At 42.8% G+C, this 26,799-nt stretch overlaps 1 protein-coding gene and 1 long non-coding RNA gene across 3 annotated transcripts in view; one reads left to right on the top strand and one right to left on the bottom strand.

Annotated features, from left to right (window-relative positions):
• The window catches only part of LOC122170999, a 26,303-nt gene extending 23,792 nt beyond the window's left edge, over positions 1-2,511 (top strand). The window contains exon 4 of the long non-coding RNA XR_006171895.1: positions 1,882-2,511. This is a non-coding gene — a long non-coding RNA (uncharacterized LOC122170999). The remainder of the gene's footprint in view (positions 1-1,881) is intronic.
• Positions 1,812-26,799, bottom strand: NR4A3 (nuclear receptor subfamily 4 group A member 3). Of its 2 annotated transcripts, XM_042838303.1 has the most exons (7): positions 26,774-26,799; positions 23,939-24,825; positions 21,941-22,070; positions 20,828-21,000; positions 15,508-15,707; positions 14,118-14,296; positions 1,812-4,829 (listed from the first exon to the last, which is right to left on the bottom strand). In XM_042838303.1, the coding sequence occupies exons 2-7, from the start codon at positions 24,821-24,823 to the stop codon at positions 4,567-4,569; spliced, it is 1,830 nt and encodes a 609-aa protein (XP_042694237.1). In that variant the 5' UTR covers positions 24,824-24,825; positions 26,774-26,799; the 3' UTR covers positions 1,812-4,566. The 2 variants fall into 2 exon arrangements, with proteins under 2 accessions (XP_042694237.1, XP_042694228.1); XM_042838294.1 differs by lacking the exon at positions 26,774-26,799 and having other exon boundaries at positions 23,939-24,960.

The raw sequence follows: 26,799 nt of genomic DNA, 5'->3' as shown, positions 1-26,799 counted from the left end.
GTAATATTCCTGATGATCTGCTCCATTCATTTAATAAAGAGCTAAGTAGCTCTTTTCCAAATACTACCAAGCTTGCATCACATCTTCCAAACTTGGGATCGAGCAGGATTTTGAAGTCTGATGGATGACAGAGCACCACTCACGCACACAGCGCAGACAAGATCAAGTTGGAATATACAGACTGTTTTGAATTTTGTAGTGCTTTTGTTGTGTTTGTATAAAATTGCCACAGGAAAGAAAAGGCAATCAGAATCAGAGCATTCGCTGGCCACTAGCTCAGCCAGCTGAGGTTTTTACTCGCAGCTCCGAGTGAAATGCTGCCTGCCCTTGGGCTTGGCGGTCTGTATAACACTCCTTTTCTCTTGAGTTTTCTTCTTTCTACTTTTTCTGTTTGGATGGAACTTCCCTGGGTGGTGCAAATTGGGGTAGCTACCAAGCAGGGTCCTGATCTCTGCTGTGGCCTCTAGGTGTTGCTATAATACAAATAATTAATCAAACAATGTTTCATGTATCCATGGAGGGAGTTGCCAATTTTTGTCAGACATGCTTAATTATGTACAATCAAATCTCTTTCCTTTCTCTGTATCGTAACTGAAATTTGAGCTCTAAATACTGGACAAATGAACCTGAATGTGAGAAGAAACGGTAGGAAAACTGCAGAAAGAGATTTGGCTCGCCTCTAATTACAGTCACTCATTTTGGGGTGCGTTGGGGCCTCCTGTCTGAGGACGGTCTCTGCTAGGTGAGGCTCCTGACTCAGCCCAGGCTCCCAAGGCATTGTGTCTCTTTGTGGGGACGCAGCCACTGACACGGTGATTTAGGAATACAAGCACATGAGGCACACATAAGGATATGAGTGCAGGTGATCTAGATTGGGGCTGGTTTCTAGGGACACAATTTATGGTTCCCCCAGTAACTATAAATTGAAATACAGGCAAGCTACTGAGGGTATACTGAGGATAATACTGAGGGTTTGTCAGTAGATCCGCGTGTTTTACCTAGCAGGACTATTATGCAAAACTCCTCGACATACCAAGTAGATATTTTAAGAACAGTGGTCTAATTTTTAAAATAAGCCATTAAAAAAAAGAAAAAAAGAAAAACACTTGGAAGAGTTTGCACATCCCTTTGCTTTGCCGCATTTCCAAAGAACGATGTGCCAATCCTGCAGCCTACAGCCGCAGTCATCACTTGGTGACACCTCCAGCTGAGCAAGTCCTGCAGGAGACTGGCCGAGGGGCAGGTGCCTCTCAGAACTGCTTAGAAAATGGATTTATAGTTAAACAGTTTTGTCTACTGGGGGATAAGTCATCCCTCCTGCAAAGCAAGGGCAGGCGAAGGAGGAGAGCTGTCTGCCCACAGAAATTGCTGTGCGTCCCCATTGGGGCCTGGTTCTACCAGGGCAGGAGATGGGATCAGAGCTCAGTCCACTTTCTAGCCAGACACACATGCTGTGGCCTCCCTCCCTTGGGGCTGTTAACTGGGGCAAGTTAATTACAACTTTTTGCTGACATGGAGAAGTGCAGTGAGGAGAGGGAGGTCTCTACAACAGGGCCTCCATGACAGTCATGGACAGGAGCTTATCGAGGCTGGGTAACCAGGCACTGCAGGTCTCACTGTATTTATATGAAAGCTCTTTTAACCTAAGGACTAGCCATTAAACTGCCAGTGTTCTTAAGCATCCTTCACCAATCTTTCAACTCTTAAGACTCAAGTACACAATTTTTTAATGTTTTATAAATGATAAAAAATTCACATCAGATTTTAACAGAATTAAGCATACTTATTCAACACACATGGGGCCTCTGAAAAAAACGTTATTCAATTTAATAATTTTAATTTACATTGTATATGTACAAGAGCGTTTCTTTCAACCCACAGGTTAACACCACAAAAAGGAGAAAAAAAAAAGGAAAAAGAAGAAAGTACTGCAGTTAGCGGAGTGAAGAAACTCTTGAAACACTGTTGTCTGAAACAAAAGCAAGGCACTCTCCCTTAACACCTGATATATTCCTGAATTCTGCCTAGAAAAAGGCATGTTCACACTGAGAGAGCTGTGAGGAAGGTAGGAGATTTATTCTGCATTAATTCTTCTTTCACCATCGTGACCTGTCACTGGCTGCACTCTACGATGGGTCTGTGCACTGGAGTTGAAATGAAGGACGGTTCGGTAGGTGACGGGAATGGGAGAGTATCACAGTTAAGACTATCCATGGAAGACTAAAGCACACCAGCTACATGAAATCTCACGTGGGGCTCTGGACCTGCTCCCTCCATTCACATCCCACTGAATAAATAAACCTCGCCCGACAAAAAGCAATGTCACTGTACTGTGCTGAAAACTCAGTGGAGGGGCCTGCTCACAAGGAGCGCCCGGGACCCCTTCACTGATGCTCAGCGCCTGGCAGGCTCTGTCCCTAGGCAGAAGTGATTTCCCAAGGGACCTTGTGTCTGACACAAGGAGACAAAGGTAAACATACTTTCTGATTCGGCTTCTGTATGTTTTTGTATGCGCACATGTGTGTGATTGTGTGTATATATATATATATATGTATATATATATATCTAGTATATACAAAAGCAAGTTCAGTCAAAATATATTTGTCTTGCTGGTCAGGCTTGTTACAGCAACCTACAAGAAACATTAGCTTCTCTGATATTTAATTATGCTATTATGTTTGCACATAAGCTTAAAAGTCAATACAAAAAGCAATACTTTTCCAAATATTATCTGCAGGTAAACCGGAAATATTAACTATAGTGATTAGAAGTCTGTTTCCCTATTGACACTACTATAAATCTTGATATAAGAATAATTTTTTCATAAAAGCACATCCAAACATAGTAAGTGATAAAATACCAGATTACTATTTGAAAACCATACAGTGACTCGATATCTGGGTTATCCTTTGCAGCAATTAGGCAATTCATTTGGCATCTGTTTGATTGTATAATTTAATTTCCATATAAACAGCATAGTTTAAAAAAAGACAAAAGCTAGAATGTTTAAAGCTAACAAAAGATACAGTGACATCAGGTTGACATTCAAAAATTTCCTTAGCAAAATGACCAACAAAATTTTGACTTAATACAGTGCATATAAAGTTTTTTTTTAGAACTAAAATCTTTAAATATTATTTGAATTTAGCAAAACATGAGCAAGATTTTAATATCAAAGTGCTAAACAGTACTGCCTTAGAAGTCACTGCAAATGAACTGTAAAATAGCTCTGCTTGTGATCTGACAGATATTTTATATACAAATGGTTAATAAAAAGACACGCGCACGCTCACGCACACACACACAAATATAGGTATATACATATATATATATACACATTATATATATGTATATAGTTTTCCAACTGGTGTATCTGAGTCAGTGTGAACACCCCATTTCCTTATCGTGTGTAACAGGGCTCCTACGAGCTGGCAGTCATTGCAATAAATACAGGCAAAGCCAATACAATATACCATGCATACAAACGTTTATACAAATAAAGACACTATGCAACAAATTATTTCATATTAATATGGCATCAACAGTATAAACATACAAAAAGGAGTACGAACACGGAATGTTTAAACGCAGCTCACTATATCCTTCCTAGCACTTACATTCATACTATTTTACAAGACTTGCTTGTTCTTGAAACCCATCGTGCGTCTGTTTACTAACCAGGTACTTCTGTTAAAGTCTAAAGGCAAACTATCCCTGATGCTGACCCTGTGCGCTCCAGCCACTACTTACTTGCATTTCCTTGTCTAGGGAACAACTGAGCCGTGGTCGTTCCCATGTCTCCCACAGACATTTGTCAGTAAGTCACGCTACACGGAGTCAAGTTTGGAAAACTCTGTCATGTAAGTTAGTGCACGTCAGTTTCTCACTTGGTTTCTTCCTTTTATTTTCATATTAAAATAAATTAGTTAATAAACAAGACTTAGTAAGACAGCACTTCAAAAAATTGCACTTGAACATGGGAGCTAACAGCCATCGTCATTTTGCTATATTGGATTTATATGAAATGTTCAATTGAATGTACTTTGTTAAAAAAGTGAGATTTTTGTTTCGATTGTGCTGATGTATGTGCCCTTGATGCAGGAAGTATGCTAACGGTATCCTCACGAAACACATACTACCCTGGCAAACAACTACTTGCTGTTCTTGATTTCAAACACACATCTTCTACCACTGTATTCCTCATGTCCCATGAGGTGTTAAACAACAGGTTTGAAACAGTCGTGTTAACCTTTTACTGCTGCTGGGATAGCATTGTCCAAAAGTGCCATATTAGCCGTTTAAAAAACCCAAGTCACGCACACACACACACACAAAAAAATACTCAAAAAAAAAAAAAAAAAAAAAAAAAGAAAAACAAAGAACACAACCCCAAAACAGTAAGCCAGTAAGTTTTAGGCCTCATGTTGTAAGGACAAAGCGCCAGAAAAGACCTCATTTTAGAGCTGGAGCTGCTTTTCTGTTAAGTGAGGGCAGAAATGTTAGCGGTAAGTCACGATCCGTTTGCCTGCTCTGGTGGGCATTTGCCTTTCAGGAGGGTGGCTGGACTCAGAAGGGCAAGGTGTCCAGAAACAGCCTGTCAATAATGGAAGGGGCTGGCACCAAGTCTTCCAGTTTCAGGTAAAAGATGCGCTGCAGTCCCAGTGTGCAGAGAGAACGCAAGTCAGCAAGAACACCCAGTACCTTAGGCTCTGAGGACTCGAGCGGCTGTCCTTTGTTTTGGCAACTGAAAGTTAAGTGATCTTTCAAACTGCTTGTGATCTTGTTGCATAGCTCTTCCACTTTCTTTGGTTCTTTTAAGCCATGTCGTTCTGCAAAGTGAGGGCACAAGAAAAGAAACACAAACATGTCAGCATCCCTACTTCAAGTGGAGAGGACTCATATGCTTCAGCATAACTATGTGCTCTGGTAATCGAAGCAAAAGATGCTTCAAAAAGTGTATGATTTCTTTCAACAGTTCAGGTTATACGATGTCAGTTAACCTTTTTGTCACACAAAATAAGAGATGATAAGCCCCTGTTTCTTTTTAGCTACTAAAATGGGTAACAGAGATGCTCAATCATGACTGAAATTCTAGTATAATGCGTCCGAGTATCCTGTGTATCTCACATAATTTCTGCGATAGGAGACAGAATTAACTGGGTGATTTTCCAGCAAAACTATCACAGGAGGTGTTTTGGAGATTTCTGTGCTTCCCCACCAGTTGTGAATGCTCAATAACTATGGCAACCATTATTTATTCAGTGAATTCAAGTGGCGATCGATATCCTTAGCCAGCTTCATCAGCGCCAGGCCCAGAATTCCACCAGGAATTTGCAAACACTCTTATAAGAAACTAAAAGCAACTCGCCATCCTTTGTTATTTTGATCAGCTACTGCTTTTTAACTCATTCTTTTTTAAAAGGCTCAAAATAAAAACAGCCTGGAAGTTAACTATTTTGCTTTGAGTAAGCAGTGCCTAAAATGAAAAGGCTGCTATGTTATCCATCACAAAAAAAATCTCAACATTCCTAAAAGCAAGGGAAGCCGCGGCTTGTCCCCATTTGAATAGCTTTTTAAAATGCTGCAATGCTGCTAAATACCTCCCCAGTTCTTTAAGCTTAGGTGTAATGAATCGGATTTGTCATTCATTCAAAGCTGGCTCTTTATTAGTACGAGAGAGATAATTTCATGTTGTTTGCTATCAAATTTTAGTGGATGAATTAATTTAACATTTCAGAAGAAGGATCTCAAATAATTTTGTGGCCTTTTGATTTTTCCTTTGACTTGGAAATTCACAGATAAGTAAAAAGCGGCTTCACAACAAAGCGCTCTCCACTTACATGCAAAACAGCATTAGACTGAATAGAGTAGTCTAAGATAACACAGATTAAATTAATTTTAGTCAACGGATGGAAAAAGCAGTGATGGTATAGGATGAGCAGTGAGGGATCGTGGCATTTCTTCTGATGCATCTGAAGCTGTCTGCCTGCCCCATTTCTCTCCTCCACCCCGGCAGCCACGGGCTGTGTTGTGCCAATTGCCCCAAGTCCTGCTCCTTTCTCTTTACTCCAGGAGGAGGAGGCAGTAGATACTTTCTCTGTCCACCCCCTGATGAACGCTGGAAAGAGCACAGTCTTCTTTACTTCCAGAAGCAGGCACAGCAGTGCCTTGCCCTGACATGTGTGTATAAACTACTTATGCCTCCCCTCGCTGATGTTTTTGGCCCAATGCTCTTGACAAACCAATAAAACAGATGGAATTCAATGAAGGCAGTCAGAAATGGAAAGGTCTGATTTTCCAGTGATTTTCACCCCTTCTACACTGTTTCAACATTACTGAGTTACGCAGAGCTATCTCCTGAAAAATACTAGTTTGGGATCAGAAGCAGGAGGCACGCGCATACATCTCTGGCCAGAAGGTGAAGCAATGAAGTACCATCAACGTGCTCTGCTGCTTCAGAGCAATGCTCATCCAAGCAGCAGCATCTGCTTCAGACATCTTTTTCACCTTGAAGGAATTAAAAAACTTGGGTATCCTAAGTGCTTTGTTTACATTAAAACATGAGGAGTCAATGAATATTTAAAGCCTTTCCAGTAAATGTTGAGTAGTGTAATTATGTAAACCTTAACTACACAGGTCACTAGGAGTAAATACTTAGCCAGATTCTGCCATTAAAAATCTTGGGGGATAAATATTTTATACAAATTTAAAAAGCTGTAGGTTGTTGATGGTTTGATGTTTTTTTTATACCTCTAGCCCACTGAGAATCTGCAGGACATGAAGTCAATCCTGTGGTCTTTGAAAAGTTTCCATCTTTTAATCGGTTCTGATGTTGTTTCCTGGCTATGTAAGTGAAGATATCTTTATAGATCTGCAGAGCTGAAATACTACAACTCTGACTTCAGAATAGCAAAGCACATTTTCAAACCAGTGCCTCAATAGATGTGTATGTTGCCATAGAGTATGGAAAATGATCTCTGGCTTTTGAGCATACAGCAATGTTGTTAACATTTCAAGTAAGAACTAGACAGTCTTTGTCTTACAAGGACAAGTTCAAAAGGTTTCACGAACAAATCATGTCTTTGACGTCTAGCCATGAAGCATGCCAATGCAAAATACAGTATGTGCATAGACTGTAATATTAGCAGACTTACTTTAAATAACAAAATCAAGGAAATGCAGAAGTAAGGCATGCTACAACCTCGATCTGCTCTTTGGTCCTACAACATAAAAGCAGTCTCCAACAAACAAGATTGTCTTCCCCTGCACAAATTGCCCACGTGAGTGTTTGATGTTTGCTCTGTCTCTACAGATGTCGTTTCTGACAACTGGAACTGCTTCACTGATAGAAGGGGTTTGCAGACTCCAATCCTTAAGGCATCCCTTCAGGGCCCATAATGTCAAAGCCATCTGCTTGGAAGCATCTCTGCTAAAAATGGGCACTTTGCCCTAGCATTGCCATTGCAAGCTGGTCATTACCTCTCTCAGGTAGACCTGAGGAGCCTTGGGTCTAAGTCACATCAAAGATTTAAGTTTAGTAGTTAGGGTTCAAATAACAGGAAACAAGTTTTCTTGCCTTTTCCACACAGCCAGTGACTTTAGGGGAAAGAAAGACCTGCAGTCTTTCTTAATTAACCTGCATGTATCAAAATGAGGCACCTGTGGTAAGCAGGTACCCTGTCTCTGCAATCAGTGGTCTCCTAATCATTTGTGGTATTCCACAGAATGTTCTTATCCACACATGACTGAGAAGGCCAAGATTTATCCCAAGAAAGACAGCTAGTCAAAACCAATAGATTTTCTCTAACCAATCGAGAAGGTGTGTAAATATTATTGTATTCAGACTTTCTTATAGGGACAATTAAAAAGGCATGGATAAAGTGAATATAGGATTTCTCAGCCTCGTGGTTTAGGATACCATTGATTTTTGCAAGAAAAACGGTGATTTATGGCAAGGATGCTCTCCATAAGCCTGTCAAAATGATTCATTGGAAGTCTTGCCTTTAAAGCTCTGCAAACTTAGCAGCTCATTCTGGCAAAGTGAACACAGGAAGTTTCTTACACCTTTCTCCTTTTCCCACACACAATTTCCGGGAATCTTGATGTGATTCTGTCCTATAATTATGCTGATCAGCAAAAACTTCTTAAGAAGAGAGTCAAAGAGTAGGAAAAGCTGTCACCAGCTGTGCCAGTCCTTTCCCTGGTCTGTGTCTTAGGGCAGATGACATCAGGGCTAGGCAGATTTGGTTCCACCTTTATGAAAAACACCCTCAAAAAGTACAAGTGTTTTGAAGATCTTGAGTAGCTGAGAGACCCTTAGGCTCTGCGCTCTGTGTCAGGGCAGGTCAGTTTTAGCTTTAATTAATTCTGAAGTGTCAGAAACAGTCCTGTCAGAAATGCAGCAGATTAATGGTACAGACTTAAAATAGGCCTCTTGATTGTCTCGGTTTCAATACAATTATCTGATTTTCTCTTCCCCCTTCACAATCCTCTTCCCCTTCTCTAACTCAAAGAAACACCAGGCTCTGTTGCCTACAGCTTTCTGATTGCCTTACACATGCTTGACTGCACGGCAAAGCAGCAACTTGATGGACCCAGGAGCATCCTTTCCTGCAGCCTGGCCACATGCACCCTGCCTAACTTTCAGGCACTTCACAAAGGTCCCAGGCTGTGGACACAGACTTCCAAGCTCCTTCTACCATCAGTGCAAAGACAAATGTATTGGAAGACGGTTTGGAATTGAGGTGGGTGAACCACCTTTAAGAGGTGATCTGTATTCTTCTGGGCAAAGAACCTAAAGTTAGGTGAGCTGAATGATCAGAGAGGACACCACAGTATGCTCCCTTCTTTAGGAAAACCACAACTTAACACAGGCCACCAGGAGCTTCCAGGAGGAAAGAGTTCTTGCCTCATCAAAGGAGTGGGAGAGGAGGAGGAGTGAGTGCTTCACATCAGATGCTGACAGTATTTCCCTCGTCAAAGTGGAGAGGGGAAGGCAGACAATGCAATCTGGAGGGTTTTTTTTTATCAGCGGCTCTCCTACACTCCTCCAGTCTGCCACCTGCTCCTATATAGACTCAGCACATGAAGCAGCCACTCCGGAGAATCCTGGCAATGGGACTGAGGGTATCTGCTGCTGAAGAGGAGGTGAGCCTCTCCCCCTGTGGAAAGTCAGACAGATCCATATACAGAAGGGAACTGCAGCAGCCAGACCCTTTTTGGCCAGCCCAGAGTCAATACTATTTCTTGGTAAAAACTCTGTTTGTAAACTGCAAGGGAGAGCTCAGCAGCAGGAAGACAAATATAAACTCACCATTAATTGAAACCTCACAATATTCTTCAGTGTTCTAGTGCCAGTCTAACAAAGCAGGAAGAGCGTGAATAAGCCTAGTATATACAGTGGCTCTGAACTGGTCTGTAAAATACTTAAATTAAAACATATGCCAAAAGAGCTTGGCTAAATTAGGGTGAGAATGCACTGTGCTCAGAGCATCCCACTGAGAGTGTCAAGTGGGCAAAACAATAATATTTGGATGTGGATAGAGAAAGGAAGAGACAGAAAGGAAAAGAGAAACAAGAGAGAGAAAGAAAACACAAGCAGTTTTAGAGAGAGCACAAATATGAGACTAAGCGTGAGCCCTTCAGATGATCTTCACTGTAATCTCAATCCTTCTATTTTGACATTGGCAGAAGAGCATTATTAGTGACCATTCAGGAAGCTAAGGGGGTATTTTAAACAATAGTCCAAGCTCATATCTGGTTTGTTTAGCTGATCTTCACCATCAACACAGTGTAAGACTTAGAGAAAGTCCAGCATGAAGTGGTTGTACGGAAACACTTGTGATCTGTACAACCTACTAAACTAACAGATGTCATCATCATGAAACTAAGGACAGAGCCTTTCCTTCCATGTTGGGACTCTTCTGTAGCTCATTCTATCCTACATCCCAACAGAACAAGTGACCCAAAAGAACAGGACAGAACGCATTTTTTGCTTTCAGGGGGATGTGGGGTGAGTGTCTTCTAATTACTTTTTTTTCTGGCTGATGCTCAGAGCACTGCTGATGTGCTCTGGAGGAAGTTGTGTCCAACCCTTCTTAACCAACTGAAGGAAGTAAAAAAGGAGAAGAGAGACAGAGAGAGGAAGATCCTAAAGGAGTACCTTAAAGAAAAAAAAATAGGCTGTGACATTAGGGAATTTTAACTGTTTACAAGCCACTCACAATAAACCAAATGTCACTGGTTGCATTCCAGGGCTCTTTCGAACTAATCTCCTACCTGAAAATTCAGCAGGACTCTGACATGGTTCTTTTATTTCTATGGGACTCACTGGAAATTCCCAGGAAACATCAAATAAACAGGAAAAGCACAAATATATGGATCTGCGAATGGATGCAAATTTACAAAATCTTTTCCTGTTTATCTTATGCTATGCATACCACCAGCTTTACTTAAACTAAGCAGAGAATTAGTGAATACTGGGATATTCAATAGGTCCCCTGCTGCTCTAATCAAGATTACTGAACAGCATAAATGTTCGTATATGCCGATAACCATGCATCATATACTGTGACCTGCAGCTGCAGTTGAGATAGTTATAGGGCTTTGGAACTACCATGATTTTACTCAGGAGCTGATTTGATATCCCCAAATGAGAGATCAGCCCTCAGCACCTTGGGACACTGGGAACAACGGGATGTTTTTTACTCCCCAACACAATGTGTTACATTTATCCCCTTTTCCTTCACTGGGAGAGAGATATTTGTTGTTCCCACCACCCTCACAGAACAGCAAAGGTATGAAAGCAAGCAGTGGCTTCTCTTACTTTCCTCCTTCACTGATACTTTCAACGACTACAAGAGGTTTTGTTTCCTAAGAGCATGTCCTTGTTTGGTCTATGGAGAGCACTCATGAAATCAAGCTGTACCGGTCATCATTCTCAGGAGCATATGCTGTACTAGGAGCGACAATTCTTAGATTTGCTGCTACCTAAGGTGCTGTACAGTATTTAAACCAGATGCAACTGTTACACATCATTTTCTCTTTTTTTTTTTGGCTGAGCATTTAAGCCACGAAAAATTGACGAACGTAAAACAAGAACTGGAGCAACTTGTGTGATAATGAAGAAAATGTTGTTCAAGCCAATGTTTTGTTGTGCAGCACTTCTATTAAAAGCAAACAACTAAATTCACAAAACTGCAAATGGCCTCAACACAAAAGACAGTGACACTCAGTAGCTGGATATCCTATCTTCCTGTAAAAAGGTCATTCTCTCTTGCTCTAACTCACAGGTAGGATTTGGACCACGGTTTACTACCTTCTGCCTCCAGAAGTTCAGTACAGGAAAGAAGTGTCTTCTCTGTAGGATAAACAATGGCACTAAAACATCCACCTGAATCTAAGCCAAGACTCAAATATGTCACTTAAAATGTTCAACAGATACCTGATTTCCAAAATTTATCTTCCTTGCTCTTCCTTTTTGGTAGGACTATCTGAAAATCAGCATCTGACTTGTCAAACTCAAAATGTCAAGAGAAGACAAGGATGCCATTTCTCATGGGCAAATCTCAAGGCTTTCCTGATTAAGAACATTACAAATATATAACTGCTGCGAAATTCTCAAAAGAACCACCAGCTCAGCATTTAGTGATTAGCCATAGCTACCTGATTTCCACTTTCATTTTCCATTTCTTAATATTCATCTTTATGCAGTACCATCCATTTTCAGGTGGCCAAATTTCTGACTGAGTCCCTAAATGCCCTTAGAGATCTTAAACCTGTGAATATCAATCACTAGACACAGGAGCCTCGATCTAATTTAGATTGCATGGAGTGCTACTCTCTTCTGAGAGCAAATCAGCAGAGATATTCTGGCATTGTGACATAAAAGAATAAACAGAAAACTACATGAATTTTAAGCACTACCTCTTACAGAGTAGAAAATCACAGAATCACAGAATCATAGGGGTTGGAAGGGACATCTGGATCATCTAGTCCAACCCCCACTAAAGCAGGATCCCTACAGTAGGGTGCACAGGAAATCAAGTAAAAAAGTTTCAAATACAGAAAACCTTAAAGCTGTTAGGGACAGAAATGCTCTCCTTCTAAAGGCATTCTATTTGTTTAGAAACTTTGAGAAGAACAGTATAAGACAGCAAACTCCTGAAAGGGCTGTTAGCAGTGAAAGGAAGGATTGTGGAGTTTTATCAATGAAAAAATATTTCTATTAAATACTGTATGGTGATCTGAGCCAGCCACTCTTTAAAGACAACCAAATAATGTCCGACTCAATAAAAAGCAGGTCATGGCTTTGTAAGGAGAAAAAACTTCTCATCCTATAGAACAGCCTTATCTATAGTCAGACTGATTGCAGGAACTCCTCTTTATCTACTTATATCCTCTCAGTCTCCAGAAAGCTAATCAAGAACAAGCTCCATAATCTGTGTCTACCTAAAAAGACATATCAAATATATCAGATATTATCTAAATCAGTGACAAGCACTGTACATATGTGAGCATATGTGTCTGTGTGTACATATATGTGGAGAGGGATAGTAACTGTCTTTGATTTACAGGTACGTAAATAAGCACACATATACTATTTATATATGATATGTACATACACACATGTATTTATAATACATATATGCAAGTACTTATGCTTTTGTGTGATCTCTGAATAAGGAAGTCAAAAATAAGTTGGGAACATTATGAGTTTAACATATCATTCGATTTTTTTTTCATGTGGAACAAAGCAATCCCAAATTATTCTGGACTTAAGAATTTTATCAAAGAAAGCAGAATCTGGACCTTAACATATCCTTTCCAAACAGCAGAAAAAAATCTAATGTAAGTTAATTAAAACCTTAGAATATTTCTAGCAATAAGCAAAGCGTTTGGGCTACAACAAATATAAGCAAACCCCTCTCTCAAACAAGAGGGAAGTGTACCACCTAAATTCTGAAGCCAAAAATTTAGCCCTACAAATGTCAGTGGGAATTGGCCAATGTACAGAGTTTTTCATTTGCCACTGAACATTTTATGTCAGTGTTTCCCATGCATCCACTCATCCAAAGAAAGACTGCAGCTGATTTAGTTGAGGCTACCACCTGCAAACTGGTAGTTGCCTAAAATGCAAGAGGAAATCAATATCCACCCCATCAGAGCTCCTAGCATCCCCAGGCAGACTCAGTTTGAGGCACGCTGAGGTGCTGGCCCTTGCTGTCATCACATCTCCAGCACCTTTCCACTAGCACCTTTTCTGAAACGAGAGTCAGGCTTCCAGCTGCTCTGATGAGCTCCTGTGGCTCATCAGACACTCTCACCCCTAGCACTCCTTACCCCTCCTGCCTCTCCAGCTGTACCCCCTAAATTATCAAAAGCCCACAGTATGCAGTGCGTGCTTCAAGTGGCTTTGTTGGTCAGGGATGAGAAAGTGATACTTCATAACATCATGCTCCTCTGTTTTGTACTTCCTACCCAGATTTGGCAGGTTCTTTAGTTTCCGGCTATTCACCCCACCAGGCAGAAGGGGAGGTAAGGTCACGTACCTTGGCACACCCAAAAGCTTTTGTAAAGCTGCAGAAGGGATCTCTTCTCTAACTCTTCTCCAATTTTTCCCTCTCAACAAATCATAGAATATAGAATACCTACCATACCATACACAGAACACAGAATGCCTACATAGAATACCACCCAAAAGCAGCACTCTTTCAGGCACCGTGCTATACTGGCCATCTAGCTTCTAGCCCTCAAACCACCCTCATGTTAGTATTTCCATGCAGAAGACTTTCCTCTGGTGATTTGTTGCTTTCTAGGAATCCAGCAAGGATTTCAAAAGATTTTTGTAGGAGCTACTCAGTTTGCTTGGAAGCAATTTGATTTTTAGAGACAATTCCAAGAAAACAATGAAAACAAGAAGAAATAGACAGTCAGATTACAGTTTAATAGATGTATCTGATGGTCTAATGTTACAGTCTACAATTTCATGGAGGTCATTATGACACTTAAAAATTGCAATTACTTTATCCAGAATATTGCTAAGTTAACTGAAATTGCTTGAATCTACACTAAGTAAAGCACGAGTCTGAAGCAGTATATAACAAAGGAGCACTTACCTGTTATCATAGTTAGAGCTGATAAACTTGCTAAGGCTGGGATATCAAGGTTAAGGCTCTTTAAGTTTAAGGAAAAGTCTTTAATAGAGTCGAGCCACTCCCCAAATCCACGAAGGCACTGAAGTCTATGAAGCACAAGTCCATTGCAGAATACAAACTTATCCTCAGCAGTATCAGACCTCAAATAAAAATAATTGAAAAAATGAGAGACGCATCTTCAACTTTACAGCAAAATGCATAACCAGGATTGAAGTGTCTGTCATTTAAAATCCAAGGCACATTATCCTGAGACATATGTGGGCATTCACGTTTGACAATATGCCTCTCCCTTGGGGCAAAAGTACAACAAACAAGCTTCTGTGATTGCTTACTTTGTAGAGATATAAGCCTGAGGTTAGCTGTAGCATGTGGCGTAGACTGTCTAATTAGTTAAGATTTTGGTCCTGCCCAAAGGCATAAACAGAGAAGACATTTTACATTAAATACTGTATGTTTGAATCGCAGTAATACTACGTGTGTGCATTTTGAAATGCAAAACTAATAAAAGCTGAGGAGAGACGGGGTTCTGCAACTCTCAGCACTTACTTGGTTTGATCTGCATTTTTCATATTCTAAAAATTAATACAGAAAAAAACAATGGAAAACACATGCAGTAATGCACAACATAACAGACTCTTTATGTGAGAACCTATCGCAAGAGTGATGTTATTGCCAGGATCTCTCTCCTCCCACCCCCCATTGCCAGTATCCCTGTTAAGAGCTACATGCAACGGTCATTTTCGACCTACAGAAGCAAGGCATAATTCGAATCACCGGTGTGGAATTTCTCCAGTCCCTGAAAGTGTCTTTGGTGAAATATCTTAGCTGGTGCCAGGCTGACAGACAGCACCTCGTTCTGCTGAGTGACTTGGTATTAAGGAAAAAAATAATTTGAGCAAGATTTTAAAGCTCATTTATCCCTTTCAACAACAGACTACAGAGCTATGCATGTGTGAAAAAAAAAAGGAAAAAAAAAAAGGAGAAGCTTCTATACTAAAAATGCTTTTATATAGTTTATGCTGATGAGTATGAAGCAAAGTTGTTCAAACTGTACCCAAGGATCAATTTTGATTTCTACAGAAGAAGAGGATGTGGTGTATCAAATAAAAAGAAGCGCATTAGTGAGAAATATGCTCCCTTTTAAAATCACTGCCTTATCTTTTGTGCAGCATAAAACAAATTATACATCATCTCTTGTGGATGTAGACATTGTTGATGTTTTCTGTCATCATTTTGTTTGTTTGTTTTTTGCAATTGACAGCATTCCAGTGTATTGCTATATTTTATCCTAAGAATGTGCACATGGGTGATTTTTCACATCAGCTGAAGAGGAAATGAAAGAAATAGTTACCTGATGGAGAGTCTTAGTACAAACAGCTCCAAAAAAGCTGATTCTATGAGTAATGTCTGATCTTCTTTTGGGAGGTCAGTAAATCCTGGAATTTTTTCTGCCCAGCCTCTGGATATGTCAATGGAGGCAGTCAGAAGATTATAGAACTGTTGTACATGTTCTGCATCTGTGCCTGCAGCAGCCTGGTCGGTGGAACAGTACTGAAAGAAAAACCACAGAAAGCAGCATTACAACACGACATGCATTTCAGGGCATCCTGAGGAGCATATGGTGCTACCTGCCTAACAATGCTTCCTTCAGCAGCAACGCTGACACAAGCATCCAAGGCACGCTGAGCAGATCTCCATCTATCCACCTGCTCAGCTACCTGGAGGCATTTTGCTATTCAGATGTATATTGCAAAGACATTTCCACAATTAGAGAAATTGTTTGAAATTTGTAAGTAATATGCAATATTTATCACATTTTGCAAGTAGCTCCATGCTATTAGCAAACAGGAACAGCAATCTGGTGGGGAGGATAATTTCAACCACAATAAAGGAGGAACGCCATTTAGCTTACTGCAATTAAACATTTTTCCCATTGATGAATTTGTCTCAGTACGTCCAAAATGCAGATTTCTTCCCCAGCTTCTCAAATTGCATTTTATCAGACAGTGATAGAGACACGCAAGATAAATCATCTTTTATCTGACACGTGCAGCATGGCTTCATTTGAATACAGAACTGGTTGAAAGTAAACCAGCTGCCCCGTATCACCTCTTATCCTAGACAGAGAAGCATTTCAGGCTCAGGAGAACCTATTATCCCACTGATTCGGCCATAACTTTTCCAAACAACCGCCTGACAGCCCCAGCTTGCAGCACTTCCCTGCGACCCTCCGGCAGCTCCCTCCCTGCTCTCTCTCACTTCCTCAGCACTGGATCCCTGTCGCTCCCGGGGCACTGTTCTTTTCAAGAGAAAAAGTAATAGGAGCTTTGGTGGCTTAGTCTGATTGTGTGCTTGGGAAGTAACAGCAACCTGCCCATCAGGCATCGTGTGGGGTATTTTTGGGAGGGACTCCTTATGAGCCCTACCTCTGAGACTCAGCCAGGGAAAGGATGGAGTGATCTTCATTAGTGCACACCCACTGGAAGCTACTTTCCACACACAGTTATACCTGAGCCCATCAGCCTGAAGGCACTCCTAGCAGCCCAAGTCAGAGGGGAAGAAGAAGGACCCACATCTCCTCTCCACTGAGCACGATGGGAGCCTGGAAGGATCTTACTACAGGCATACCCCTTTGGCTGCATGTATCACCCAATTAACTCTCTGTGCAGGCCAGAAAGGGGGGAACAGCAAGCAGATCCTCTTGGGTAGGCGTCCTGTTCCCTGCCTGCCCTAGTTGGAGCTGTTTGCTGTTGGTAGGACAGAGTTTCACAGTCAAATTGATTGTTGAACCACAGCAAAGACATGAGAAGTCCTAGAAATCTCTGGCTACATCTGGGCTGTCAGTGCTCACATGGAGACAAATTCTGCCACAGCCACTCTGAAGGAGGACAGAGTTGCAAGAGGGAGGATGAAATATCCAGAAGATGGGAAACAGCAGTAGAAAATTTGTATACTGCAAGAGGCTCATCTCTTCTTTCTATGAAAGAACCTGATGAGGAAGTTCAAGCAGTGCAAAACACTACTCCTGGCACTGAACTGCAGCACAATGCACTGGGGAACAGTTTGTGGCTGGAAAAAGATGGTATGTAGAGATCTTGCAGCCCCTAGTAATGAAGCTAAGATAGTGAATGTGAGGTGGTGGTCTTGTCCACTGTGTGGTCTTCAGCTCCTCAAACTCTAGAAGATCTGCCCTGTTGTGCAGGAGCTGAGGTGACTCCTTTTATATGAGAAAACAGCAAATGTGGGCTGATGGAAATTCCTGCCTTGCCTACAGGTAGTGTTAAGGTAAGACACATTCTTGATCCTCTTATCAGTGAAAAAGGGGGGAAAAGAAAAAAGATACTACCCTAAATTCACCCAAAATATAACACATCGCAAGTTGGTGTAATGATGTCAGGTATTAACTTCTCAATAATTATAAAGCATTCCTTCAGCAAAAGTAAGACAAAGTTTTAATATTGTCCAACAAAGCTGAATGCTGCATTATGTCACATAACTGAATGCTGCAGTACTGTATACCCCACGTGGGCCACTTAATTAAATTGAATGCACCAAATAAATAAACAAATAAATAAATAAAAATTAACCTGCATATGTTATTATAGTTCAGCCCTTGAGAGCATTTTTAGAAGAAAGGTAAAAACTATAAGGAATTATGTAGTTTTGAACTGCTATAATATGTCACTGCTTGCTACACAGAGTTAGCACTTACAGAGAACAGCTGAAATAAAATATTATTTACTTCCAGCGGTCTTCATGAGTGTATAAGAAGGCATAAAAAAATGTATGCTTCAGCTTTATGCACAAAAAACTTTTTTCTTCTTTTCCCTCATGATTATTTCACTGAGGAGAATCATAGAATGGGTTGGGTTGGAAGGGACCTTAAAGATAATCCACTTCCAACCCCCCTGCCACAGGGATATCCCAAAAAGGGATAGCTCTGCCCTACACAGTGCTTGCTGCCCTGCTAGGAATTAAACGACACCGACTGGCTCAAGGGAGAGATGTGTGCACAGCAAGCAACATTGATTTATAAGGTATATCTAAAAGGCTGATAGCTTGATAGCATGATCCAGCCCGACCCCTTGCCTACTTTTATCAGACCTCCATGGACTGCTGGAGCTACAAAAGTCTAACAATGATGGTGTTGCATATTTACCATATGATAGCTAGAAGCTAGGCTTGTTTCTCCATGCATCCACGTACCCTTCCTGTGTCAGAAGCACCAACATTTGCTACATATTTTAGTTAGGGATTGGGGTGGGATCATTGGCTGAATGCCCCACCAAAAAATAAACATCTCCATTTAAGTCGGTGGCTGCTTTGCCTGAAGAAGGACGGCAAGGTACAGGGTCTGCTTCTCATCTCACTTACTGAGAAGTCTAAACCCATGGAATTGTACCAGTGAAACAGGTGTGAGACCTGACCACGGCCCTTGGCCTTTAAAAAGTTCATAAACCAAATTCTGTTCCTAGCAATTGCTTTTTGAAACCAAGTACCTAAATATACCATTGCTGTGGGCTGGTAAGTTAAAACCAGTGCTGAAATGAGAAGTAGCCATGTTCTCAACAGAACTGGTTCCACTGTGTTTTGCTTTAAAACATATGGATTATGCAATTTAATTTTGGTTTTTTTGGTGTAGATGGTTGCATTTGTTTGGAGGGAAGAAGCGCACGTTCCTCTCCGAAACTCTTATCTGTATTTTTGCAACAGTCAAGACGTTGCAAACATCTTGCAAACATGAAGACCATGCTAAACATTAAGGTCGCGACTATGGAAGTGTTAGGACTGACTCCAAGCCAGGCTTTCAGATCCACCCATTTGTGGTGCACGGCAGGGTCACGGCCGAGCAGAGCGTGCCGCAAGCCCGTCCTTACAGGTACAGCGTCCTTCACATTAGTTTTGAGTGTTACAGTCGGATTCCAGCATGTTTCTGTTAGTTAATGTCAGTGTCTACTCAGCAGTCTTTCCTGATTTCCCTTAACTTTTTAAGGAAATATAAGGTTCACAGAAAGCATGTGAATCTATTGCTTTCATTTAGCTTATTTTTTGTATTTTCAGTACTGCCGAGGATAACAGATTAGTATATATTTTAATGTTAAGAAAAAGGTAGGTATTAGCGTGTCCTAACAACCATACATAATCTTTTAGCTACCGAAACTAAACTAATCTGCTGCCAATCCTATGCGTTCTGTAAACGACCACCAGGATTGTTCAGCAGTGAGACCTTTCCACTTGAACAGCAATAGCTGTCACAGGATAAAGAAGAAAGTCACATTAAAAAAGTCAGAGTTTTCATTTAATTATTATTATTTATAATGCAAAATAATGTTGCTTCTATAGGTAAATACGTGAGATTGGATAATGCTCTCGCGGACTGAGCTGTCATGCTCATTTAATGCTATGGAACCCAGCAGAGTCCTGTCTGAAAGCACAGCTGGACGTGGACCTCAGTGTTTGCAGAACGACCCCGAGACTCCCTGGGTAAGTTAAAATACATGTAAACATGGGCAATGCATTCTTCCCCAAAGGCTGTCAGGCACTAAACAACTCGTTCATAAAAACAATTTGTAAAACTGCTGGACTGTATACATACTGACTAGCTTGAAGAAAGGAAGTTACAGCATACCTATAATTGCTAAATTATATATGTAGTATATTTTAAAAGTACATATTAAAATATATTAAAAAGTAATTACATATATAAGCATATTCTAAGCTAGAAGAATACATTTTTATATAATTACAACAGAACACATTTTAGCATTAAATATTACTTAGCAACAAGTGATAAATGGACAATGTGAATATTGTCTGAGTACAGCTGTATTTTTCAGTCTGAGATTTAATCATATTTCATTAAGTGGAAGGAATTTGAATCTTGTTTTTCTGTAGCCATATTTTTTTTCTTTTCATATATTCAGCCTTCCTAAGAATGCATTTTACAAGCTGCTTCTACACTATATTTTAATAACTACAAAGCAGTTTTATAAGCTTTCAAAATATACCTTATCAATATTTAAATGGTGCCCACTACACATTAAAGAACTAGGGTAAGAAAATAAATAATATCTGGTGAAGCTTTGCTGATACAATCTTTTAGAATTTTGATTTAGAGGTTTGTTTCCTGAATGTGAATTTTACTTAAGAAATATTCCTGCTGGGACATCCAAAGCTGGGCTCTGTAATCTTTGAAATAATGGCAAATTTCCTATGATTTCAACGTAAACGGAGCTATCCATTGCGTGTTATTTCACACAACACTCATAGCTGCACGCTATCAAAGTTCCGTTAGATTTTAGCATGAATAACTTGAAAATTAAGATACCAGACACGCGGACAGTCCTGACTTTGGGAGATCAATCAGTTGCATTGTAATCACAGCCTTTTGCAAGACAACCAGTCTACTTATCCACATAATTTGCTTTCACTCTCTCAAATATACATGGTAGATAACCTTGAATATAAGACCCTCACAGTGAACAGCTGCCAACCGGGTGCCGGCACACCTCCTTCCCCACCATTACCCACCCACCCAAAAGGCACGGCCGGCTGGCCAACTTCTACTCTCACCCCAATTTCACATTTCTTTTCATTTCAGCCAACCAGCTAGGAATGCAGCTCATGAGTCATTTCCATGCAGAAAACAAACAAAGAAAAGCGAGACATACTCGTGAATAGTCGAGCTCCCTGGGCGTGGAGTCGGTTAAAGCTCGTACGAGGGCGTTCATCATGCTGATGGGAGGAGAAGGCGGGGAGGGCTGCGAAGGTTCCTGCTGCAGGGGGCTCTTTGGTTTGGAAGGCAGCCGACCTCTTCTCCCTTTCAGGCTGTCCGTGCGGACAACTGCATAGAAAAGAAGTGTGTCGGTGGTAAGGACACGGTAAAACGACAGAGCAGCATGAGCACCTGCTTCCCCTGCGATGGCCAGCCCAGCAAAAATAAGAGCATTCTCCAATTTCAGCACACTGTTGATGCCTTTGATAGCAAAGAAACACAAACGGTATCAAAACTGCTTACAACTATGACCGTAAGCAGCAGAATAACTGCTTCCTTGGAGCCCAGCTGTGTTTCTAGTGCTCATGTTTTGTTTGCAGCACACCTATGTACCCCTATATGCACACATACAGCCCTACTGCTGAATGAAAACAGAGTCTGAAACACAAACGTCACCTGCTATATGGCAGGGCTGTTCTTTCACAGTAACTTTAGCTTTCTCAAAGCAGTCAAAAAATATGGTCACGCTATATAGGCTGTATTTCCCATGTCAGTATTTGCAATAGGACTGCTCACACAGTATTACTCACATACTTAAATATTTGCAGAACAGGGACTAATGAGTTGATCCAGTTTCCATTGAAATTAATTGCAAATTTACAATCAGCTCATAGCCACGAGACAAGATCCTATGCAAAAAGGCACCCAAGACAACGAAACACTGATGCTACAAGATAACGTGCGGAAGCCAACTGCATTAATGAATGGCATTCAGAGTTCATAAAGGACACATTTTGGCCAGAGTCAAATTATCCCCCTGTGACCTTGCAATCTTCGAACTCTGGGCTCCCAGAAAGTCTAAATATGTTAAACCCACTCAACTGGGCAACAGGAAAAAAAATAATCAATGATGTGTTGTTGTACAGATGCACGAATTGGAGGGGCAGCTAGGAAGCTAATTGCCAAGTCCGTAGTAAAGATGTCTGTGTCCACACACACGCACACACACACACGTGCTCGTTCAACGTAACGCTCCAGCATTTGGGATAATAATAGCAGTAGCCCTCACCTTCTTTCACCATGCCGACGCTGAGACACTTCTGAAAGCGGCAGTACTGACATCTGTTACGGCGTCTCTTGTCCACCGGACAGTTCTTGTTTGCCAGACAAACATATTTTGCATTTTTCTGAACCGTCCTCTGAGAAAAGGCAACAGAAAAACAGCGAACCGAGAGTTTCGTGAACAACTTGGAACCTGACAACATGTATTTTAATTACAACGTGAAAAGCGACAGTGCAATTCATATAATTAGATAAAATTAATTTCCTAACACACTAGCCTGCAGGAAAAACAATTTTATTAGTGTTAGCTACTGACAATGAAAATCATCGAGGATTGTTCTGAAGCAAGTCTCCGGAGACAGGCAACTTTGAATGATAAAATCATATCTGAAATTACCAGGTCATCGCATCTACCTTTGGGGATTAGATTATCTCCGCTTTTAATATCCCTTTGGGAACAATTTTCTACTTGGTTCATTCCCTTGATTATTGCTGACCTTATTAAAATAAAACCAAAACGATCTGCGATGTATTTCTCCTGCTATCGCTATTGTGAGGCGAATGCCACAACAACTGGTTTGGTTGCCATTAAGATCAGCGGGGAGAAAAGTAAAAATAGCAGAACTCCTCCAAATATGTTCAGTTAAATATTCTGGGAAAGCCGACCTGACTTTTGGGAAGAAATGGACCGAGTTATACTGTAGCCATATATGTAATTAACGCTTAAAGTGGCTTACATATAACTATATATAAACTATACCGTGCATTAAAAATTTGTAAAAACCTGGTGAGCCTTGAAAAAATGTAATAGAAGTCGTCACAAAAAAATATATATATATTATTATAATATGTTAGGATATTTATATATTGTTTTCGTACTTAAAGTCAAAGACAGCTTAGCACCGAAAGATATTAATAGGAAAGGCATCAGAAGAGGATCAAATTCATCAGTTCAGTTTGGTATTAAATCTTTCACTGCAATTAAATTATTGAGGAAATGCTATTTTAACATTGTTCTTTCTCAAGGAGCAGCTGCAATGGACTAAATACAAGGGACACAGCAAATGCTGCTCATTACACTTGAGAACTGAGACAAGAAGAGTGCAGGACAAACTGTGGATCCTGCCCCCAACGAGGGACGTGCTATAGATTTCCACGGGGGCAGGGTCAGGCCCTCAGGAGCTGCCATTTCCAAGTTATCTGTGCTCCATTTTATAATTATTTTTAAATAACAAACGAGTTGCAGGGGAGATGTGTATTTTAACTCGTTGCCAAAGGATTATTAACAAGTAATAGCAGCAGTTATATGCACAACAACAACAGCATAACGAGGTGAGCCCTCCCCTCCAACTACTTTGGGACTATTTTTGTTCCCATCGTAGTTAGGATATCTTTGGCAGAACAGGGGCACAACTCCTATCTGTGCTGAAAGAAATAGACTGAATCGGCCCCAGATTTCATAGACTCATAGAATTACAGAATGGTTTGGGTTGGAAGGGACCTCAAAGGCCCCCCAGCCCCACCCCTGCTATGGGCAGGGCATCTCCACACCAGCTCAGGCTGCCCAGAGCCCCATCCAACCTGGCCTTGAATTCATCAACTTTTTAAAGTCTACTGCTCAAAACCACTCCCCAAAAAGTCTACCCCGAGTGCTTCGCTGGTGCCATTTCTAAAAACAAAACAAAACAAAACCTGAACTAAATTTGCTGAAATTATGAAGTGCCAGAATCTAAAAGCAGAAGGAATTTCAGTCTTAAAAATGTCAGCACATGATTTCGTCTGCCTCAAAGCAGATTACTGCTGTCAGCAGTGATTCAGAGCTACAGTGCTGGGACACCTGAACCAAGAGCAGCACTGAGGCAGTGACCAAACACAACATTGCCTGAGGTTTCCTCCTCGTGCCGGTGCTGCTCTGGCCTTCTGAGCCACTTCTACAACTACCAATGGTGGGTGCGGAGCTTGGAGCCCAGGGGCGGCAGGCAGGGAGGGGAGCAGGGTGTCTCACCTTGAAGAAGCCCTTGCAGCCCTCGCAGGTCCGCACGCCGTAGTGCTGGCAGGCAGCGTTGTCCCCGCAGACGGCGCACGTGCCCTCCCCAGACGAGGAACTCCTGCTGGGCGGAGAGGGCAGCCCGCCACCACCACCACCGCTGGCCTCGCCCATGAGGCCAGAGGCGGCCGCATTGAGGCCGAGCGGTGAGAAGGCTAAGGTGGCCGGCCGCTTGGCCAAGGGCAGCCCGTAGGAGTGGCTCTCCATGGGCGCCTGGCCGGCTGGTGATCTGTCGGAGCCCAGCGGCAAGCTCAGGGAGGCCGGGTCGTAGCACATGTGGGGGCCCGCCGGCGGCGTGTGGGGAGGAGAGTGCTTGAAGTGGAAGAGGGGGAAGCGCGGAGGCGCAGTCTTCATGGGGGCGGCCTCCATCAGGTGGCCGGGGGGCAGGCAGGTCTGTGTGGGAGGCAGCGGAGGCTCGTCCCACAGGCTCTGGTGCGGGGGGAAGCCGGGCGTGGTGGGCGTGGAGGGAGGCGACTGCTTGAAGTACATAGAGGTGCTGGGCATGCTCTCGTCCACCGAGGGTGGCAGCGAGGGCTGGTAGGTGGAGAGCCGGGCATCTTCCATCTTGATGAGGGGCCTCTGGCCGGAGGAGGCGGATTGCATTTGGTAGAGGCAGGAAGGCTTGAGCTCGTAGCTGCCGGAGTAACCCTCCATGAAGGTGCTGAAGCTGGGGAGGGAGGTGGTGGCAGTGGCGGTGATCTCGGTGCCGCTCAGCTCCATGCTCAGCTTGCCATAGTCCGGGTTCATGATCTCCGAGCTGTACTCCGAGCCATACGCGTAGGTCTGAGCTGCATAACTCGAACCAGGCGGCGAAGGGCTATACTGCGCTTGCACACAGGGCATATCTGCAGGGGCAAAGGAGGACGTTACAGCCAGCCCCGCGGCCCACAGCCCCATTCACTACCTCCTTCCCGACAACGAGCTGCCCGCATTTCCCAGAGCTCTGTCGGAGCCTCCCGCTCTCACCTGGAGGTGAGAAGTATAAATCAGCCCCGAGCCGCTGCCCTTCAGCAAGAAACGTGCATTGGGGGTCAGGTATTGGGGAGCAACTCCAATCTATAGCGGTGTCAGTGGGAGAAGGATCCATCTCGGGCTGCCCCAGATCCGCTGCTCCATATCCATAGGTGTCAATGAGAATTAGATAAGCAGAACGGGAACGGTTTATGGTGCTAAATCTATCCCCGTATGCGTCAGAACGTGCCATAAAATCTTCATGAAGGGTAAACTAGATTACCAAATGCATAATATTAAAACCGATATTTATTACGAAAGGAACACCATTGGCAGCGGGTGTCAGAGCTCAAACGTATCCCTGAATTTGCAAAAATGGAAGAGAAAAAAGGATGGGGTATTTCTGTTTTCAGAAGATAACAGAATTGGTTTTATCCATCAGCCGTAAAAGTTAACATGGCTCATTGGGAGCTGGGATGCTTTCAGCAAGGCAGTGCACGGCTGCAAAGACTTCATCCTTTTCCATTTCCCACTGATGCACTGTCTCCTTTGTTGCTGGCAGGAAATCGTGGCCACAGCCCACATGAGGTTCACCTGACCGCAGGCTGCTGCCCCACGTCTGCAAACCAAACCCAAAGCACACGGAATGCCCAGGGTGTGCAGCCGGGGGGTACAGTGCACCCATCTGTGCCGTTTCCCCAGTGGAGGGGAAGAGGAACGTGGGAAAATGTCCATCAAAATTAAGTTCATTTCCTCTTAATTGTGGCAATTTGTGTTTTGTAAGCAGCTGATAAATAACTCCTGTTAAAACACAAAGCCGCACTGAAAATAATGGGTTTTGCATTAGGATTTTAAGAACGCCCTTTGCTAATGATGTTTAGACACCCACTTGAGCGTGCCATGCGAGAACCCAACCAAAAGGTGCCAAACCAACTCGTAGCTGTGCTGTGCAGGTAAATGGAAACTGAACACCAGATCTCACTGTACCATCACACAGCGCTCCCATCTTTCTTCTTTTTGAGTAAACATTAAGAAGTGACAGAAAAAAAAACAAAAACAAAACACCAAAAGCATAAAACAGTGCCGTTTTCTAAAATTACTGCTTAGAAAACAGGCAGCAGGACAGCGCTCTCCTAAGCCTCGCCTCCCAGCCCTGCCTATCTCCCACCATTCCTTTTCTTCCTATGGATATCTGCACCCGTGCCAAGTCCCGCTTCTATCACCGGTTCGGCTCGAAGAGTAAATACAAAGGGCGAGCAATGCCTTGCCCGCACCTCCGCACCGCACTGGGGCCGCGCCGAACCCGGCGTGAACCCGGTGGGGGTAAAAGGGCTTTTAGCAGCTCCCGGCAGGCACAGAGGCTGATGGAAGGCACTGGTGTGGGTGTGGGGTCTTTCTGGGCACGCCAGAGTTACGGCCTGCGTTCTGCTCAGAGCAGACTAAGAAAGCCCAAGTCTAAAATAAGTCTGACCTGGGGACAGCAAAACAGACCCTACACAAAGGTCTGCTGCGGCCACGCGGCTCCTCCTTCCCCGCTGCCGCCAGCGCCTCCGCCTCGCTGACCCCAACCCAACCCTTCCTCTCGGGGCACCAACACAAACGACCTCGCGGCTGTCCCTCCTTCCCCGACGCTATCACTAAAAGCCCCCACGCCGCAACGCGCGGTACGTGCCGTGCCACCGAGCAGCCGAGCGGGAGATCGGGGCTGGAGCTCTCGCCGCCACGACCGCTGCTTTCCCATCCCGCCACCCCGCGAAGCTCCGCAGGTCCCACCCGTTCCCCGCCCGCCCCCCGTAGCTCGGGGCGGCCTCGCACCTCCGTCCCCTCTCCCCCCCGGCTCACCTGGCGGGTACCTTGCGCGCTGAATG

Source organism: Centrocercus urophasianus, unplaced genomic scaffold (genome assembly GCF_019232065.1).
Source record: "Centrocercus urophasianus isolate 14NV4802_14NV808 unplaced genomic scaffold, USGS_Curo_1.0 seq_11, whole genome shotgun sequence".
NCBI classification, from domain to species: domain Eukaryota; kingdom Metazoa; phylum Chordata; class Aves; order Galliformes; family Phasianidae; genus Centrocercus; species Centrocercus urophasianus.
This window is presented reverse-complemented; position numbering and strand designations above follow the sequence as displayed.

Excerpts from the sequence above, each read along its gene's own strand:
- NR4A3 (XM_042838294.1), bottom strand. The coding sequence starts at position 24,877 with ATGGGGCTGTGGGCCGCGGGGCTGGCTGTAACGTCCTCCTTTGCCCCT. Across the intron at positions 22,071-23,938 it reads GCTGCAAGGGCTTCTTCAAG|AGGACGGTTCAGAAAAATGC; the intron begins GTGAGACACCCT and ends GCCTTTTCTCAG. Across the intron at positions 4,830-14,117 it reads AGCTCTAACTATGATAACAG|AACGACATGGCTTAAAAGAA; the intron begins GTAAGTGCTCCT and ends CTCACTTTGCAG.